General features: G+C 36.1%; 1 protein-coding gene across 4 annotated transcripts in view; it reads right to left on the reverse strand.

Annotated features, from left to right (window-relative positions):
• Positions 1–19,712, reverse strand: part of LOC145664475 (WD repeat domain phosphoinositide-interacting protein 3) — a 315,439-nt gene extending 295,727 nt beyond the window's left edge. The window contains exon 1 of one of the 4 annotated variants that reach the window (XM_081731186.1): positions 19,329–19,701. In XM_081731186.1, the coding sequence (XP_081587312.1) occupies positions 19,329–19,395 (67 nt within the window). In that variant the 5' untranslated portion in view covers positions 19,396–19,701. Of the gene's footprint in view, positions 1–19,328 lie in introns of all 4 variants that reach the window. The other 3 variants (XM_081731187.1, XM_081731184.1, XM_081731188.1) reach the window with 3 other exon arrangements.
• Positions 19,713–20,675: the final 963 nt, after the last annotated feature.

The following is a 20,675-nucleotide window of genomic DNA, read 5'->3' on the forward strand; positions in this document are numbered from 1 at the left end:
ATTCAAATAGTAAAGAATTTCTATATTTATGTTGAATATTCCAGAATTCTACCTGGAAAAACAGTGAGTATTTCAAAAAATGTACACATGGAGAAGCGATTATTACTTGGGAATTTAAAAGAATCATATTCATTTAAACATAAACATCCCAACATTAAAATTGGATTTTCTAAATTTTGCATGATACGTCCTAAGTGGTGTGTATTAGCAGGTTCTGCTGGGACACATTCCGTGTGCGTGTGTACAATACATCAAAACGTTATTTTCCTACTGCATGCATGTCATATAGAAGAGACATATCAAGACTTGATTCGTCATCTGGTTTGTTCTGTGTACAGTCGGGATTGCATGCTGAGGCATTGTTCCGAGTGTCCCTCCAGTGAAAATTTGAGGCAGCTTCTGATTGCAAAATTCGAGAAGTTTGATCCTGGGGAGGAAGTAACATATTACCAGTTGTTCTGTCGTATCAACGGACAGAACAGAATTGGTGAAAAGTACTGTCACACTGGACGAGTATGTGACAATTTTGATACGAAAGCTTAAAAAGCTTGTTCCACATTCATTTATTTCCAAAGCATAGTCACATTTCTTAAAGGACAGAAAGAAAAATCTTGAGCCAGAGACAGCTGTCGTTCTAATGGACTTCAGTGAAAATTATTCCTACATAATTCAAGACGAAGTTCAAGGGTATCTATCACTGGTCTACTGATTCCTGTACCCTACACCCACTATATACACGTCTTCCTGGATCTGCAGATCTGACTGTTTCTAGTTTGTGTGTGATATCAGATGACTTGGAACACGATGTCGCATTTGTTTATGAGACTCAGAAACAAATAACTTTTTTTCTGAAAGAGCAATTTCCATATCACATGGGTAAATCCCCATGTGATTGTATTGGTGGGACAATTAAACGTCTGCTTACTAAAGAAAGAGATCAAAGATGTTCTGATTTTTTAAATACGCCAGAAAAAGTTTTTACCTTCTGTAGATCTTGCATTGAACATATAAATTTCAGCTTGCTGAAAAAAGAAACTCTCATAGATACACGCAAAAAACTACAAAATCTTTTCCTGGTGCAAAAACAATTCCTGGAACACGAACATATCATCAGTTCTCTCCTCTAAACCAAACCTCGATTGGGACAAAGCGAATCAGTGCTGATCCAGATTTCAGTTCCATTTTTTATTTTACTGAAGAGAAGACATCTTCTCGAATGAACATCGCGGACATCATCACTAATTCGTATCTTTCATGTGTTTACGATAACCATTGGTTTTTTGGGTTAGCAGTAGGTAAAGATGAAGAGAAAAATGGTGTTGAAGTCAAGTTTATGCACCCTTTTGGATCGGCTCCATCCTTTTACTGGCTTTCTGCAGGAAAAGACGACGTGTGCCATGTTCCGATATACAATATTATTTGTTCCGTGTGCGCCCCCTATACTAAAGGTACTGGAAGAGTATATTATTTCTCAGATAAGGAGGTTCAGTTTGCGGAGGAACAATACAGGCTGTGTTTTGCCTAAACGAAGTAGCAAGTTCCTTCAGTCTCAAATAGTGAAATCCAATCACTGTGATTGACTATGCTGATGTAAGAAATTGACTGCATGCACAAGGAGTTTTGTATATTTCTTTGGCTACAAATTTTCAATTTAATGTAGTGGAAAAGTTCAATCATTATTTTTACTTCGTTTTGAAGACTAAAATGTAACTGTCGTAAATGTTGATAAAAAGAAGTACGAAATTGAGTTTTGTTTTGTACTTTGTATTGATCCTGTAGTTCCTATTTTTAAATTACGTTTATGAAAGTACGTCTTCTCAATCGAAAAATAATCCAGTACTCCCCCCCCCTCGGACTGTCATATAGCCTTCATTTCTACGTTATTTAAAAGATAATGGACTGTAGATTTGGAAAATTAATTCAATTTTAACATTAAATTCCACTTTGATTATATTAATAGTTCGGCAAACAGATTTTTTAAATATAAAATTTCGAAAGTGAATGTTTCTAGCCTGGTTATCCCGCTTCTCTGAACCCCCTCACATTTCAACACAAACACGTATACTCAGTAATTACTTGAGATCTGTGTGAGTGAATCGAGCAATGATGTGCCAATACCTTGCTTGCATCAATGGCAATAACACTTTACAGATGACACGAAAAGCTGGCGCGCTGGCCTTGAAGGGTTAAACGAGAATTACTAACCGAAGCATTCAAAAAACCATTAATTTTATTTTACAGTCTCTTAGAACATACCTTAAGGTTAATTTTTTAAAAAAAGAGCAGCAAGGTAATTGGTCCGCCTCACAGCGATAATGCACATTATGTAAAATTAGAAATTAACACAAAAAATTAACTATTTTGAAGTGCAAGGGTGCATTTTTCACCCTTAATGTACAGCAATCTTGGTGTTTTTTCATTAGCTCTACAGACTCACATAAACCTCGGGTAGAAATTTCCAAGTAATACATTGCTTAGATACTGAGATATGAATTTTTGTATGAAGCTTTACGAAATATTAGATGGCCTTGAGAACGACCAGGATGCCTGAAATTCTGAAACTTTGGTTCGTATTTCTCACAAAATATTAGGATTTCGGAAGAAAAATTTTACAGGTCTTCATACCATAGTAGTATTAACAAGTACACGAAGTTCCATTAAAATCTGAATCGGTGGGTGACATTTCGGATTTTTTTTGGGTAATTTGACGTGGAATGAGCCAATCATGACTACTATAGAATATTTAAGTTTTATATATTCGCTAATTCATTATCTGCGGATGCGGATACAGATGTTGCGGATGCGATATTTTGTATCCGCGCAGACCTCTACCTATTGCCTCATAGGAATAGAACCAAGCTGGATCTCATTTGAATATAATTTTATAAATACTTTGCATTAATTTTTAATTAATTAATTTTTTCTCCTGCCTCAATCAAATTTATTTGTTATCAGAGTGAAAGTCACCACGGATGTTACCAGTAAGGCCAAGTTAAAGAAATATTTTTATTTCAGTTACGCAGCAAGTGAGACAGCATTGGAGTCACATTGCGCTAAACATAAATCAAATTCTAATTAATTGCATGACTGTTTCTTTGAAGCCCTGGAGCTCCATGAAGAAATAGGATTTCACGGATTTAAAAGTTTTTCTTTCGGAGAAGTATGATTTCACAGTTTAAAAGTTTTTCTTTCGGAGTAGGATTTCTGAGATTTAAAATAGTTTTCTTTCATTTACTATTTTCCGTTTTTCTATTCATCAGTAGAGACCCGAAATTCGAAACCCGTGGACTCGACTTCAGCACCCGAAGCGCAGCTTAAGGTATTCAAACAAAAGATGGGCCAGAAGTTTTAACTTGTCTTGACCAATACTACTTACGCAAATTTAATTTGCATACACAACCAGCACGAACCCTTGGTAAACCCGAACTCAAATTCAATTATTTAAATCAGCTGTGGTGGAGGTTATTGGTGGCCACAATGAGTATAAACTGATTTGGATAAGCGTTACACAACTTACATTATTCTACGTTTCAAACAAACAAACAAACACAAACACACACACTCGCACACACACACACACAAAACTGATGCAGAAGTTCGTCCCGTTTCTGGCGCTAGATAGCAATGACACCCAAAATAAAAGTGCTGGGTAGTTTACGTTTAAAATGTTGCTGTTGAGTAACAGAAGAAGCTTCCGTGAATATGTAGGGAAGAAATTTGGTTGTGTTGTTTAATTTTGTGAACTATGAACAATGACAGAAAATAATGAGCACTTTACGGCATAACTTTGTGCAGCATAAACAATAACAGAAAATAAGGAGCACTTTCGACATATCATGCTTTTTTATTACCTGGAAGACAAGAATGCGTCAGAGACGCAAAAGAAAATTTGTATTGTGTACCGTTAACGATTCTACAGGTTGTAAGTTGCTCAGAAATTTCGTGAAAACCATTTTAGTGTTAGTGATGCATCACGTTCGGAACGACCGGCCGAGGCTGTTGGTAACGAAACAATGGTTCTAATGAAAATAATCGTCATAGAACAACTCAGTAGATGGCAGAATCTTTGGAATCAAGTAATAAACATTGTGAAGACGATTATGTCAACTTGGAATGAATAACAAGATCAATGTATAGATATCGCATGGATTAACGGAGAAATCTTTGACAGACCAAATTTCTGCTTACAATTCTCTATTGAAACGGAACGAAATCGATCTATTTTTAAAGCGTATAGTTACGGCTGAAAAATGCATTGTATATAATGATGTTAGCTGTAAGAAATCATGGTGTAAGGGCAGGGATGCCCCTTCAACTCGTTCAAAAGCCAGTTAACATCCGAAGAAATTTATGCTATGTTTTTGGTAGATACTGGAAGGAAATCGTTAATCTGAGCTGTTATCGGAAAACCACACCATTATTTCGGAGAAGCTGTTCACAACTGAATGAATTAAACCGAGTAATCGACTAGAAGCGCTTTGAATTAGCTAACAGAGTGCTGTTCCATCACGACGATGCTAGACTACACATGTCTTTGGCCATCCGACACAAACTGTTACAACGTTAATGGAATGTTTTCGTCCACCCGCCGTACTCCTGGACCTTGTGCCTTTCGACTACCATTATCTCGATTGCTTCAAAACAGATTACCATGCTAAAAACTTTATAGCCTTGAAAGACCTTGAAAACTCACATGGGTAAGTTCTTTCGCCAGAAACCTCAGAACTTCTGTAAGCGCGAGATTATGCAGGAGAGATGAAGGAAGGTCATCGAACAGAATAGCATTATGTTTAAAAAAGCAGCAAAAAGCAGCTATTTGTTCAAGTTTTTCGCAAAAACGGAACGAACTTCTGCATCAAACCAAAATACGTCAAATTTATTTTATTATAAATTTGACACCTCTGACGTTTCACACAAGATAGTTCGCAACAAACATAAATAAATAAATAAATAAATAAATAAATAAATAAATAAATAAAAATATTTTGCCGCTTAAGATTAAAATGAAAATGCTTAATCGTTTAAGTCTTAGGAAAATGTCTGCATTCATATCACCTTCTTTAATATCAACGAATCAACTGTGCGAAGTATCAAAAAACCTAAAGACAAAATCAAGAATTCTACAGCTTCAACTTCGCTACCAGGAAAAGCTGTGTGCATGATCCACCAATTGAAAAAATGGAAGCGACATTAATTCTATGGACTGAAAGCCGCAATAAAATAAGAGTGCCTTTGAGTGGTATAATAATTAAGTGAATTTTGGCACAAAAACGTCTCTACACATATTTGAAAGTACCTACCACTGAATCTTTGACTGGAGGATTTAAAGCATCAGAAGGTTAGTGTAACGAACTCCAGCGTGACAGTTAATCTACATCTAAATTGTAAGAGAAGATGCATTCGCAGACACTACTCAATTGCACCATATCCAGATGAATTCTTGAAGGCGGAAACGAACACGAACAACTTTTCTAATGCGCATGGAACAGTTTATATACATATATAATGTACAAAAAAAAACTTCATATTAAAAAGTGAAGATCTGAACTGGATTTAAGACGACAAAATATCAAGTTACGTTGCTCTTTTGTTCTAATGCAGCTGAAGACTGTTTAATTAGGGTTCTTCAAACCAGCATGTAATTTCAAGTTGGGCCACAAGACGGCGCAATCTTAGCCTAATATAGAAATATATTATAAAATAAATTATACCTTGGGACAAAACAATTACAGTACTTCACTTATTCCATACTTCCATTGTTAAAAACATTCATTGTTGAAAACACGAGGCACAATATCTCAGTCATAAATTTTGCAACAGCTGTTATATCAAGCACGCATATGCTATTAAAATTTTTATGCTCGCTTGCACCAACTGAGGATTAAGATGGGATAAGGTAATCCGTTGATTATATTTTTTCTTGGGATAAGAATCTTACATCGTTGCACCAACAGTTTGTCAGAAAGGATTAACTTATCCACAAATAATCAGGAGCTGTATAGGGGGCGCGGTGACTCAGTAGTAGAGCGTTCACCTCCGGTACTTGGGATTCCTGGTTCGATCCCAACTCGCGCCGTGTGGACTTTGTGGTGGACAAACGTCGTGCACGTGGGTTTTCTCGGGGTTCTCCCGTTTTCTCCCAATTTCTTCATTCCACCATTTCATTCATTTCTCATAATCACCGTCTCTTTTTGCCTAACCGGCATAATCGTGGGAAGTAAAACTCAAAGATTTCATTTTCATTTTCGGGAGCTGTATAAAACTATGACGTTTACTACTTGACGTCATGCAATATCATACGTTTGATTGGCTAGAACAGTGCAGTAACAGCTGAAAACTGATTCGCGTAGCATGTGGTAACTTTTCGCACTAGATATGGGAAGAAAGCGAGCGAAATTGACTTTTCAGGAAGGCAAAAATATGTTTTAATGCTGGTGTACAAACATATCCTTTAAAAAAAGCCATATCCAATACTGAAAAGGAAGCTGTTTCAGATATTTTAAAATATATATAGGAGCGTAGTTTTTCTTTTTTTTCGGATAAGCGGGATGGCGTGGGAGATCCGCCGGCGGAAGCTCATGTAGTTCGGATCTTATGTTAAGCTGTGGGACCACGTCTCATATAGCCTCGCTGCTGAAAGGGATGCTAAACTCCAAACCAAATCAAATATAGATACCTGCAGTCCAAATATTACAAAAGAATAATAAGAAGAATAGCTCTGTTCTAACATATCACACTTTTTTATCCACCTGTTAAGCAACATTTTCAAGTAAGGGTGGGTAGTCCCTTTTTCTTAAATAATGTTTAGCTATAAACTACGTTAACTTACTAACTAACTAACTAACTCTATGGCCTATGGAACCCGGAGGTTCAGTACCGCGTTCACAAAAGCTCTCCACTGACTTCTATCCTTAGCTAATTGGATCCAATTTCTACTTTGTATTCCTATCTCTGCGAGATCCATCTTAATATTATCCTCCCATCTGCGCCTAGGTCTTCCTAATGGTCGTTTTCCTATGGGTCTACCAGTCAAGACTTTGAAAGCGTTTCTACTTTCTTCCATTCTAGCTACATGACCTGCCCACCTAAGCCTCCTAGACTTGACGACCCCAACAATGTTGGGTAAACCGTATAAACTATGTAGTTCCTCGTTATGAAGCTTCCGCCATTCCCCATTCTCGTTCCTCTTGGGTCCGAATATTCTTCTCAGGATCCTGTTCTCAAATACTTTAAGTCTATGTTCTTCCCTCAGAGTAAGCGACCATGTTTCGCAACCATACAGAACAACAGGCATGATTATCGTTTTATATATTTTAAGCTTCAAATTCCTCGACAGAATTCGCGACGACAAGAGATTTTGAACCGAATAGTAACACGAATTCCCTGCTTTTAGTCGACATTTAATTTCTTCGTGAATATGATTTTCGTCTGTTAATATTGATCCTAAATATTTGAAAGTATCCACTTTATCAAAAGTATTATTTAATATTTTAACGCCTCCACAATTTGCCGTATTACGGTATAAACTACGCTAAGCTTGACACAAATATCATCTTCTCTAAAATCCAACGTTCGGTTTTTACACTCAAGTATAGGGTAGAATAGAGAGGAATACGTGCCTTCCATTTCAATTCAGGCAGAGCATGTACCATCATCATCTCAGATATTGTTGAAACTTTTTTTATAGCAACTAGACATGTTTTTAAGAGACCCATATTTTTTTTTGTTTTGTCGAAAAAAATTTCCCGCCAAGTAATGGGCCATCGAAGACGGGGAGTACAATTTATGAACTGTAGAAGACATGGAAAATTGTGAACTTCGGAGCCTCACCATTCGGCTATGGAGACGGGTAGAGTTATAATTCTTGTTGTGGTATGTACATAGGGGTATAAATAAACTATATTTTATTATAGTTTGGTTTGTACATGCGTATCTTTTTGTACATAAATTAACAAATGAACGTCAATTTATCTGAAAAGTCGAAGTTTGCGAATTGGTTTCGAGCACTTCCAGTTCGAATTTTAAAATTCTGTTTTCACGGTTGGTAAGACCTAATTACCCGCTTTCCGAAAAAAAAAAAATTGTATCGCTTCTGTGTGCAACCGTTTTGTCGCGAAAAATTCGAAAAATTGTAAAATTTTCAAAAATCGACATTTTCTCGAAAACACCATCTTTTAAAATTCTGAAATTTTGTCAGATTCAACTTTACATGAATAATAAACACACCAAATACCATTCTCGACCAATGCTTCATGAATTAACTGCAGCCTTTTAAAGTTAGCGAAGTTTCATTAACTTTGATGTCACATTTAGCAACACTGGGAACAATGAAAGTGCAATGATTTGATGATATTTGTGGTACACATTCATTAAATGAAGAATTAAAGGTTTTCTTACTATTTTTTTTTATTATTATTATTTTGATCAAAAAAGCTCTCTGAAATAGTAAAATGAGCCTCTCCCTACTCCTCCGTTTTCTTAAACCGAAGTAATCTGAAGTGGAAATTACGATAACGAAACACACACATTTTAAGTTTACTTGAAATGACCATCCAATAAATTCTGATGTCTATAAAAAGCCTGAATTATTACCTCAGTGATGATTTGGAATGCTCCAGACAAAGCCTCAGTTAAGTGCGATGTCATTACAGTGATCGAAAAAGGACAAAAGTTAAAAAAAAAAAAAAAAAAAAAAAGTCGAAATGTTTTCTTACGCGTTTCAAAGAAATTTACTGACTTTTTAAACAGAACAATCCCAGCATAAGAATGGGTCACTCGGAATTTTATAGTATTCGACTAAAGTGGGTCAGTCCGCAACCTGCGAGGGGAGTGTGTGTGTGTGTGTGTTGTGCGAATTTTAAGTTAACTCCTACTGCGTTGCTACACATCAAAAGTGCAGCCTGTATTGAAGCTGTCATAAGTGACCTATTTCCTTTAGTAGTATGATCCGTAAAAAATGACAGCTATCTTCTTCAAGAATGTGGTGAATGTCCTGGAGTAGAAGGAATAAGTGTGGAGTCTTTAATTATTGATCCTGATGAAAATGAAAGTGTTACGTATGCCATGTGGGAAAACAATGATCTCGTTAAAAAAAAAACTGTGCCACTTTCTGTTTTTGTAAAGTACATTGCTGGTTTAACTGTAAGAATTGTAATTCATGACTACAGCAAGAAAGTCCGAAGAGAATTAATTGCTACCGAAAAGCATCGTATAAAATTTCAAGATACAAATTCTATTTTACTTCATGTGGACTTCGTTGAAAACTGGACTGTTATTCTGCAAAGTGAAATTCAGAGTTGTCACCGGAATATGAAACAACTGACAGTTTTGTTGTAATAAACGACGATAAAACACACGATTCGGCTCATGTACTCATAGCCATAGACAAGATTCTAAAAATACTCGAAGAAAAACGAAAATATATTTTGTAGAAAAACGTTTGAATATGTGAAAATTAGTGTCTACAATTTCCCAAACCATGTCAGTGATTTCTGTTGGTGCTGCATCCCATTTTAAAAATCGCTTTCAGATGTTCGAGATGCAGACAGGTCCGATAAAGCAGTGGTTTTGCAGTGAAACCGGCCATGCAAGGGTCTCTGCGATGGTATTGGGAAGGGGGAGTAAAGAATGTGGCAACACGGCATAATCTTAAGCAAAAACACAGTTTTAAAACCGCAGAAGAAGAAAAATGAAATGAATGCAGAAAGTAGGAGGAAACGGGATAACCCCGAGAAAACCCACGAGCACGCTGTTTGTCCACCACAAAACCCACACGACGCGAGCTGGGATCGAACCAGGGACCCCAAGCAACGGAGGTGAACGCTCAACCACTGAGCCACCGCGCCCCCACTAAAACCGCAAAAAATTCGTGAGTATAGTGCAAGGACAAACTCCGGGTATTACTCTCGTTTTTTTGCCTGGAACTGAATTCGACGACTTCCGGAAGAAAAAAAGGGAAAGTAGGCCTATGCGACCGGTAACTGGTATTCAACGAAGTCATCTTTGGCTTTCGGAAAATGGCGAAGTTTTTATGTCAGTAACGGGTCACCATGAACTAACTTCATGCTTCCCCCAAAATCGAACTTCTGCAATTCAAAGTGTAGATTTAAGAAATCTGCAAAAGGGAACTTTTGTTACATACATATATGTATGATAACTAGTGGTAGCAGAAATATTATGAATAAATCATGAATTACGTGAAGTTGAAGTGATGTTTATGCTTCCACATAGACCTTCAGCAGGGTACAGGTTTCCAGAAGACAATAAGAGAAGTGAAAATAAGTGTTTTGTGACTAACGACAATGTGCTACGCAGGGACGGATCCAGGGTGGTCTTCTGGGGAGGGGGGGATTGTAATACTGCTACTTAGAGCTACTTTTAAGAGCTCCAAACTCATGGATGGGTTTTATTTATATATAAAATAAGAAAGTTTCTTCTTCCTCGGGGGGGGGGGCAATCGTCCCCCTAGATCCTGGACGAGTTGTGAGTGAACCAACACCTATTGGAGCATCTGCACGGTTACATGCTATTAACGAAGGAGACACCAACTAAGCAAATGATGAATAATAATTGAAAAAAAATCACAGTGAAATTTTGTTTCCAAGACCATTTTAAGTAAGTGAACTTGAAATTTGTTTCGTAATCTAATTTCCACCTCAGATTATTTCAGTTTAAGAAAACGGAAGAGTAGGGAGATACTCATTTCACTGTTTCAGAGAGCCTTTTTGATCAAAATAATAAAAAAACAGTCAAGAAAACCTTTTATTCTTCATTTAATGAATGTGTACCACAAATATCATCAAATCATTGCACTTTCATTGTTCCCAGTGTTGCTAACTGTGATATCAAAGTTAACGAAACTTTGATAACTTTAAAAGGCTGCAGTTAATTCATGATGCATTAGTCGAGAATGGTATTTGGTGTATTTATTATTCGTGTAAAGTTGAACCATCTGACAAAATTTCAGAATTTTAAAAGATGGCGTCTTCAAAAAAATGGCGTCCAAAAATGGCGATTTTTGAAAATTTTACAATTTCTCGAATTTTTTGAGACAAAACGGTTGAACACAGAAGCGATACAATTTTTTTTTCGTAAAGCGGGTAACTAGGTCTTACCAACCGTGAAAACAGATTTTTAAAATTCGAACCGGAAGTGCTCGAAAAAAAACTCGCAAACTTCGACTTCTCAGATAAATTGACGTTCATTTGTTATGTACAAAAAGATACGCATGCGCAAATCAAAGTATAATAAAATATAGTTTATTTATATCCCTATGTACAAACCACAACAAGAATTATAACTCTACCTGTCTCCATAGCCGAATGGTGAGGCTCCGAAGTTGACCATTTTCCATGTCTTCTACGGTTCATAAATTGTACTCCCCCTCTTTGATGGCCCATTAGCTACTTGGCGAGAAAACTTTCTTCGACAAAACAAAAATATATTGATCTCTTAAAAACATGTCTAGTTGCTATAAAAAAAAGTTTCAACAATATCTGAGATGGTGATGGTACATTTTTTTTTTTTTTTTTTTTTTTTGCCTGAGTTGAAATGGAAGGCACCAATAGAGAATATTAGGGCTGTGTACGGTAGCGTAGGATAGAGTAGTATAGGTTAAGTTAGAATACGTTAGTTTAATCCTATGCCATTATTTTCAAATATAGGGTAGGGCATAGTAGGTTAGGTTACTTTAGCTCAATGTTTAACCATTAGTTTCAAATGTAGGGTAGAAAAATGAAATTACCTTTCTTGTACTAAGTTGGTACACAAGAAGATGCGTATTTTTATCAAATATGAACATCTCTTAGCAAGAAATACTCTCTTACTGCCTTAAAAAGTGTTTCTTAAGAAACGCATTGCGCTAACGGGTGCAGCCTGACTTGAGGAGGGCTAAGAATAACTTTAGCGTGTGCACATTTAGCATAAAAATTGCAATGCATAAAACATTAAGTAATTTAAACACAACTCAACTTGAGGTAAATGACTACAAAAAAAGTTATATAACAGAATCAGAGCATGGAGCGCAGCAGGAGGGCCTGATCGTCAGCAAGGGAATGCATCCGATGGGATATATGAGTTACCAAGGATAGTAGAAAAACATTTTGTATGGCATAAAAACACATGCCTTGCGTATGACACAGCTTCGCGACACCTGTATGATCTCTTTGTAGCTACACTCGCTTCGCATAGCACTTCACTTCATTGTGTCTTTTTTATGGAGTATTATATGGTAAAGAGCAAATTTTCCACTTCGTATTTCTACCTTATTATTCATGTAAGAAGGAAGATTCAGGTATATTTTGATTACCGGTCAAGTATCATATTTCTTCCGTGGATTTAAGAAATTTATTCCCCCATAAAATGGGATAGCGCCCTAAGTCTTCCCTATTTCACCATATTTAGTTCAGTTCCAACTTCCCTCTTATTAGCTTCTGCTCCAAATTTCTCTCCAGTATTGCAGGATATATGTCCTAGGTTAGTAACAAAATAAAATCTCATCTTACAGTTTAACGTCCCACTATTATGCTCTTTAGGCTAAGCGAGACGGTAAGTGAATGATGATGGAAGGATTGGTCGAATGATAATATGGGAGGAAACGGCAGTATCCCGAGAAACCCACGGGTACGGTTATCCACTACAAACTTACTTGATCGTGGATCGAACCTGGGAACCCACGCACCAGAGGTAAGTAATAAGACACTGGGTTTGTAACATTGCCATTTTATGCTCTATTGCTTCTTTACCTGAGATTGCTTAAATCCCTGAACTCATATTGTCCAGAATTTAACTTCGTTTCTCTCTCTAATTAATCATTCTATATTGATGATAGGTGTTACTGATTATGTTTGTTACTCTTAGGTCAATATTTCGTCTGCTTCTGTTAATTTCTCCGCTAATTTTGTATCTCGGGACCGCCAGCTGACCAATTCTTGGTTACAACGGCCACCTAGCACAGATTGGAGTTTTTCCATGAATAATCATCTTCAGGGTAAACTTCAGTTGTTATTTTTACGCAGATACGAGAAATTATACTCGGAAACCTCCGTAAACTAAACAGCCATTATTTATTCCGACGCAACTTTACTACACTCTTTTCAAGAGGTCCTACTGGAGCCTGTAAAGTTCACCTCTTACGGTATTATTTACAACATATCAGTTAACATGCATATAATCAATTTGAACGACATCATTTGGGTATGTGCGAGGAAAATAAACAGAGTGAAATGAAACATACACACGTATTCAAATTATTAGACTCATGCTCGAAAAATGAAAAGTTGATGTAGGAGTCCTAATTTCTGATTTCTAGTACATTTAATTTAATGGTTATACCACCAATATAGAACACATAATTTGTTTACTGTACAGTTAAAGTGGTGATATCACCGTTGAACAGCAGATGGCATTAGTGAGGGGGAAAGTCTGAAAGTGGTGTTTCAGTTGTAGATAGCTATTGTGGTTCCTCAAGCGTTCAACAGCTCGAATGGGTCAGTTTAAAATGATAGTGATGTGTTTCGTGTATCAATCTCCTAATGTGTGTCCTGTAATTGCAGCATAATGGGAAAACAAAAGACCTTTCTCCGCGTAAAGTGGAAGTTAACAAAATACTTCTGGTGGAAATAAGATATACACGGCGACACATTGCTAGTAGAGTTGGGATATAACAAAAATCTGTAAGTAGAATCTCTGTTGAAATGAACAAGAGCCAAAATAGGGTTGGGAAATGTGGGCGAAAACCAAAGCTATCGCTGAGAGGTATCAGAAAACTGAGAAGATTGGCTCTGGGAAACAGAAGTGCAACTTTTAATAGACTTAAGCATAAAAATGGGTCAGTATGACGCAGACATTTGGCCTGAAAGTGTTCGAATGACTCTTTGTGCCGAGGGAATAAAAGCAAGTGGTCAAGAAAGAAAACAAAAGTTAGAGTCTACTCCAATCATAGCAAAGAAGCGCCTCGAATGGGCACAAGGTCTGGAATATTGGACTGCTGACGATTGGAGAATAGTGTGTTTCAGTGATGAATTATGTGTCTTCGTGTCTGATGAATGTTCACAATATGTGCGACGTCTATCTGGGAGGAATTCAAGTTGGAATGTCTTTAATAAACCGTGAAGCAACCTACTTCAATCATGGTCTGGGATGTGATCTGTCTTCGGGCCTGGAAGACTGTATATAGTACATAGGACAATGAAGCATGACCAATACCTACAAGTTCTTCAAGAAGAACTGCTTTCCCAGACTGCACTCTGGTTTGATGACGTAAAATTCATTTCATGTATGATGGAGCCCCATGCCACCGGGCCAAAGCTGAAACAAAATTCTTCGAGGACAACGAAATTAGTGTTCTTCCGTGGCCAGGCACTAGCCCTGATATGAACCGATTGAAAACCTTTGGAACTTCATGCAAGAAAAACTAGAGAAGAAAAACATTACAACCAAACATTAATTAACTGAGATCAACAATTTGTGGAATCGTGATGGTGAACTGAAGGCAAAATGTGCTAAACTCGTACATAGCACGCCAGAAAGGATAAAACTTAATAAAGAATAAGGGATTTCATACGAAATATTAATCTTTTGTGAGAGATAATTTTCTTGTAAGTATTCCATTTCGTTTTTTGTTTCCAATTTGGATATACACACTTTATAGTAATTATATTTGAATATCGCGTACGCATTTGTTTTCTTGATACTGAAAAGCACACGCAACGCCCATTAGAAATTAGGACAGAGTTACAAAGTAGTAATTTGGACTAAGTTTGAACGCATTTTCTCGCGTAATATTGTAAGAACAGTAAACTATTCAAAAACTAAATGTTGAGTCTTATAATTTAGACACGTCTGTGTATATATATATATATATATATATATGGGGAACGGACAGAATGGCAGGAGGACAAAATGACAGGAGGACGGAATGGCAGGAAGTTAATTTGAATTGTCGGGTTTTAAACTATTTTGTTTCTTACTTGATAAATGAAGATTTCAACATAAATTTTCGATTTATTCATTATGCTCCAAAATTCGAACTGCTAATAATATTTCAATTCTAATTGACATTCATCTACAAACACCTTACTATTGCAAGCTTTCTATTCATACCAGCAGTGTCTTAATGAAAGAAATTAGTTTTAGCCGTTTTCTTATATATATATATATATATATATATATATATATATATATATAAAAGAAAACGACTAAAACTAATTTCTATATAGTATTTAAGATCTTTTCGGGTATTACTAGAAGAAGCATCTTTTATCCTTATTTCTCACTGTGATCTGTATATGCTCAAGTGAAGACAAACAGTTTCAAAAGTTATTGAAGTTATTTGCAAAACATTTTAAGTAACAAGCAAAAAAGGAAAATATACATACATTCTCCATATTAACTTGCGAATAAACTAACCTCTGTATTGTACAAAGGATCAAATACTTTCTGTGACAAAGAAAACGAATTAAAATTGGTCGATTCGACTCGTTCCGAAATTTTTGACGAGAGGATATGTAGGATGTGTGCTCATTATTTTCTGGTGACTGTCTCTAGTATTTTTAACTCTATAAAATATGCATAGGGACAAATTCAAGGGAAGCTCGGGGCAAAAATCATCGGAGGAAACAAATTGTAGAGTACTCACAAGAAACACTAGAACTTTCGGTAGACATAGGATCTCCCGTTTTCAAAATATAGGATATGAATAATTGTATGTATGTCATATGATTAATTGTATATATGTCATATGATTAATTGTATATATGTCATATGCAATTTGATAAGGTAATAGTATGAGCACAAGAAAGAGCATTTATCAACGCTTAAAGATATGCAAGTCATTACACAATTTACTTCATTAATAAATATGATTTAAGTGTCGTTATATCAATCTTTCGTGGACTCGTAACCTGGAAGAATTCTGATAGATTTCAACATGAATCTAAGACGGAAATCAGGACACATTTTGTACATAAATTTACAAAACGAGACGAGAAAATTTTGATTCGAGACGGGATTTTTACAAACATTTACGACATGAAACAAGAAAACCTGAATTCTCATCTCGTCTTGAGGGCAACGCTATAAGCAAGCAAGTTAGAAATCAAATATGCATGATCAAGGTTCCTTTAAGCTGTACTAAGCTGTAAATATACCCAATATCGCATTGGGGTGAAAGGGGAGCGATTAAAGTGGAATGCCTGATAATTTAAGGTTCCTCATAACTCCAGTAAAATTTAGGGAAAAAATCTCTGAATTACGAAAAAAAGAAAACACAAAATACATTTTCAAGGTAACTCTTACAGCCATTACGTTATTATAAGATTAATGCTACTTCTGAAACTAATTTGATTGAATATGTATTTGGATAACGAAACTACTTTCGTAAGTTTTTCAAAGTATCAAGTTTGAGAAGAACGAAGTTTGTCTTCCACTGTTGTTATCTCATTACTCATAGATACTAGTGATGAAATAATTGATCGAAAATCACGCGGGCGCTTCTTACATCAATTCATGAAGAAAATTAGTTCCAATATTAGGTACCTAAGTTCAGTATTAACAAGAAAAAAAAACAACACCCAGCCTCTTGCAACCATGCGTAGCATATTTTAATACTTACACTTGAAATAAAAATATGACTGGATAAAGACGATTTCCTTTGTCTTTGAATTTCATATGTGAATAATAATATAGGGCTTTTCAGATAGAGGAGGGGGAGGGGCAGGTTTTATTAAACAAGATCGCACATCTGATATGTTTTAACTATAGGCAACTTGTACTTGCAGGCTAAACTCAGTCTTCTGAAGTCAAACGACAAATACCATTAAGATGTTCAAGAGAATAACGTATCAGCATTATTACATACTACAGACACAAAGATACCACTAGACTCCCAAGTTTCAAAATTATATTGTGTGTGAAAGCAGTTAGTAGATTTAATTCTTTGTCACATGATAGCTAGACCCTGAGAGAAATTCAGAGGGAGTCCACGGGAAAATTCTTTCGTCATAAATATACGTTGTACTACTTAGAATTATTATAAAACCAAGATATCAACTGGAAGATGATTAAAAAGAAATAAATTTAAGAAAAAAAGCTAAGACACCCTAAGTACAAGGGCAAGAACTCAGTCTATTACCTACTTTTTAACATCCTAGATAGTCAATGAATAATTCCTGAAAGTATGGCGTTTCTCGTCCTTCCCTAAATGGGAAGTACGGCTCCTTAACTATAACCGTAGTGTTTAATTTTCATAGAAGCGGTTATAAACATGGGACTAAATGGCAAGCGGAGGGAACTACTTCGTGCAAGGTTACCGAATGGTTGGATCGTGGGAAATAACGAGCATTTGAATAATGAACATGACATCAGGTGTACCGAGACGTTCCAGTTGGTATCCTCACGCACGTACGAGAATTACACTTCATTAATTTTAACAAAATCGGTGCACACAACCCTAACCCTACTTATCCCTACCTTACTCTACTCTACCCTATCCTACTGTGTTATACCCTATCCTTTTAAAGCCATCCTGGTAAGTCTTTACTTTGACTCAAACTGTGACTTTAATCGGTTCTTATAGGTTCAGTCACTTCCTGGAATTGTTTCTGCGTGAGTCACTTGTTGGAACTGTTCTTGCCTTTGGTGTGACGTCTTAGTTCATATTTTTCCCACTAGGTGTCTCTCTACAGTCATATGGTAGTTTGTTAGTGTGATGTCACATGTTCTGTGTGCTTGTCTGTGTGTGCTATTGCTGATGGCATGCGGGGAGCGCGTAATTGAATTTTCGTTTCATGGCGACGATCGAGTTAGGAAATACGATTGAGAAACCGTTTCATGAATTTAATAGAAAGAATTTGAACTTGTTTTTAAATAAGTTTGTATTAGACTCGGATATTAACTCATATCGCTTTGCAGCAGAGTGTGGTTTAATTCAGTTACAGAAAACCTATCATGGTTGTGGTCTAAGGCTGAAGATATTTCCGACGTATGGTAAAAGTGGGTAAAAGCAATTATGAGTTAATTATTCATGAGTGTTCTCCTATGGCGAAATGGTGTGTGTTTTCTTTTTTTAATTCATATTATTTTAATTCTTGATTTGTTTTGCATTTGAGTATTAGGCAAAGTATTTGGTTTGCTGCTGCTTCTCGTATTGTCTTGTTTAGATTTTTTTTTTTTTTTTTTGTCATGCACTGATATATGATTAGAGGCGAGTGTTTTTTTTTTAATTTTTCCCTTCTTATCTTAGCTTTATAGTAGTGGTGCGATTATTTATTATTGGATGTTTTTACGGTACTTGAGCGGGGGGGGTTGGGGGGCGGTAGCCCCCCATTTAGATCCCAAAATTGATGGTCACCGCTTCACCTGAATTGATGTTTAGTAACATTGTGGCCCTTGTACTTATAGTATAATTCTTAACATCGTATATTACTTTCACTGTGTTAGTAATTGTAATCGATTCATCTGATCCGGTTCCGGGAGCAGTTTAGGAATGATTCCAAACTGCTCCGGGAACCGGATCAGATGAATCGGTTGAAGTCACTGTTTGGCTCAGTAAAAATTTGCCGCAATCCTAAAAATTGATGACTTTTAAATGTTCGTACCTGTTCTTACGCTTTTAGTCGAAAATCAGGCGGACGAACAATTTCCGTATTAATGCCAAATTTATAGGCAAAATTCAATGTTCTGCATGAAAGAATATATGCATAAGGAACAAATTATTGCACGTGACAAAATTAATTACAAAGTAACACAGTTCTATTTTAGGTTTACTAATGTAGGATTGTTAGTGTGAAATCAATACAAGTGCTTTACAAAGGAATAACTGAGTGCATACAAAAGATAACTGTATCCGATATTATTTTATACCGCTGGAGTATTTCTGCACAGTGTATTTATATGTTTACAATTGGAGCGTTAGTAGTATTAAGCCATGACAAGTAGCCTACTACTGAAACCCATAACATTACCAAAACCCCCTTGTTTTCACTACACTCGTTTAAGCGGATAGCCACCCTCGCTGACGTGCCTGCTTCCTTAAGGGACCTTACTAGTTTCGCCCTGCACTGATTCAGTTAGGGACGATCCATGCTTTTTAGTGGACACCTTGGACAGGTTGGCTTATTTTTTGTACTGTAGTGTATACGTCATGCTTCTGGACCCCGTATTTATACACAAATCGTAAAAGAATTTAATTTTTCAACAATTACTTCTGGTGGTTCCCTTGAATTTTATCTAAGCTAAATTGATTATTGTTATGTCACCTACTGTAAACCTTTTGGAGAACAATACCAAGGAAAATAGTGGAAGAATTATATTGATAAGCGTGTCATCACCTTGATCCTGATTGAAGCCGGCATAAAGCAATCCATTCCCGTGTGGATTAGAAGTTCCTAAGTTCATTTCAGAATCAAACTTCCTCACAGTACAAAATCCCTTACATACGTAGATCTTATATTGCGCACTTCTTGGCTTGTCAGCAAGTTCCTGTCCTTATACTGGGTCACTTTGGCTAACAGCGCTGAATGTCCTTCCAATAACTATAGCAGTACTACTAAGGAAAATTACAGAAATAAATTACAAAATTATTCAGAGGTTATTACAAGATGCAAAGTAAATCACTTCGTATTGACAACAAATTGTTGCAGCAGTTCCCAATTTGACAATTCTTCTTCATCTTCTTCGTCATCTTAATACATCCTACTCATTCCGTTACAGCGTTTGTCAAATTAACGAGTTACAACGCAACACAAAATTACAATAAACAAGTTTACAAATGTATTTATCCACTTTTCCGCCTAGGAACTATCAGCTCATTGTGTTGTCCGGAAATACACAGTAATAATAATTGCAATAGCAATAATAATAAAAACTTGATATAATACTATATAGTGAAAAGGAAAGGAATAATTTAAAATAAAGTAAAGTTTTAAGCTTTGGTCAGTGTCTCTTTTGAAAAGGAAACTAACATAGCAGCAAAATAAAAGGCTGCATAATTTTTAAACATTAACTATCATTTATAATCATCTTGTCAGTTACAAATTAATTTTAAATCTTCCATTTACAGAAAAGAAAAATGTTAGTTTGAATGCAATCATCTATGTTATAAAACAATTAAGCCTGTCTCAGACGGGACTGAAGTCAGGCTGCGATTCACGATCTAAAATTCACGACCTTACTTAACGATCGTGTGAGAGGTAACTTGCCCTTAGGTCAGGTTCAAATTTTATGCTGTCTTTATTTGGATCCTGACTTGGAAGAAATAGAAGCAGTTTCTATTTTCTTCCTGACTTCCATACAACTACTAACACTGTGCGAATTAGATAACCTATATTGGGGGGGGGGATAAAATTAGGCCAAAGGACATAGTCTGAAGGTTCAAATTTCAAAATGAGACAATAAATGCCTTACCCCCCATATATATATATATATATATATATATGTGTGTGTTTGTGTGTGTGGCATGTGTAATAAATAAGAGATTTATTAATTTAATAAATCTACCGACAATAACTATGCACGTATATATTGTGTGACATACACACACCCCACTAAACCTTTCTGAATGTGTTTTAATGTTGTACTCACTCTTGTCCCCGTAGCTCTCTAAGGTTTATTTAGTTAATAATTCGGCTCGAGCGATAGCCATGATCACAAGCATATGTTAATTTTTCCACTCATAT

Source organism: Thermobia domestica, chromosome 11, assembly GCF_964235325.1.
Source record: "Thermobia domestica chromosome 11, izTheDome1.hap1.1, whole genome shotgun sequence".
NCBI classification, from domain to species: Eukaryota; Metazoa; Arthropoda; class Insecta; order Zygentoma; family Lepismatidae; genus Thermobia; species Thermobia domestica.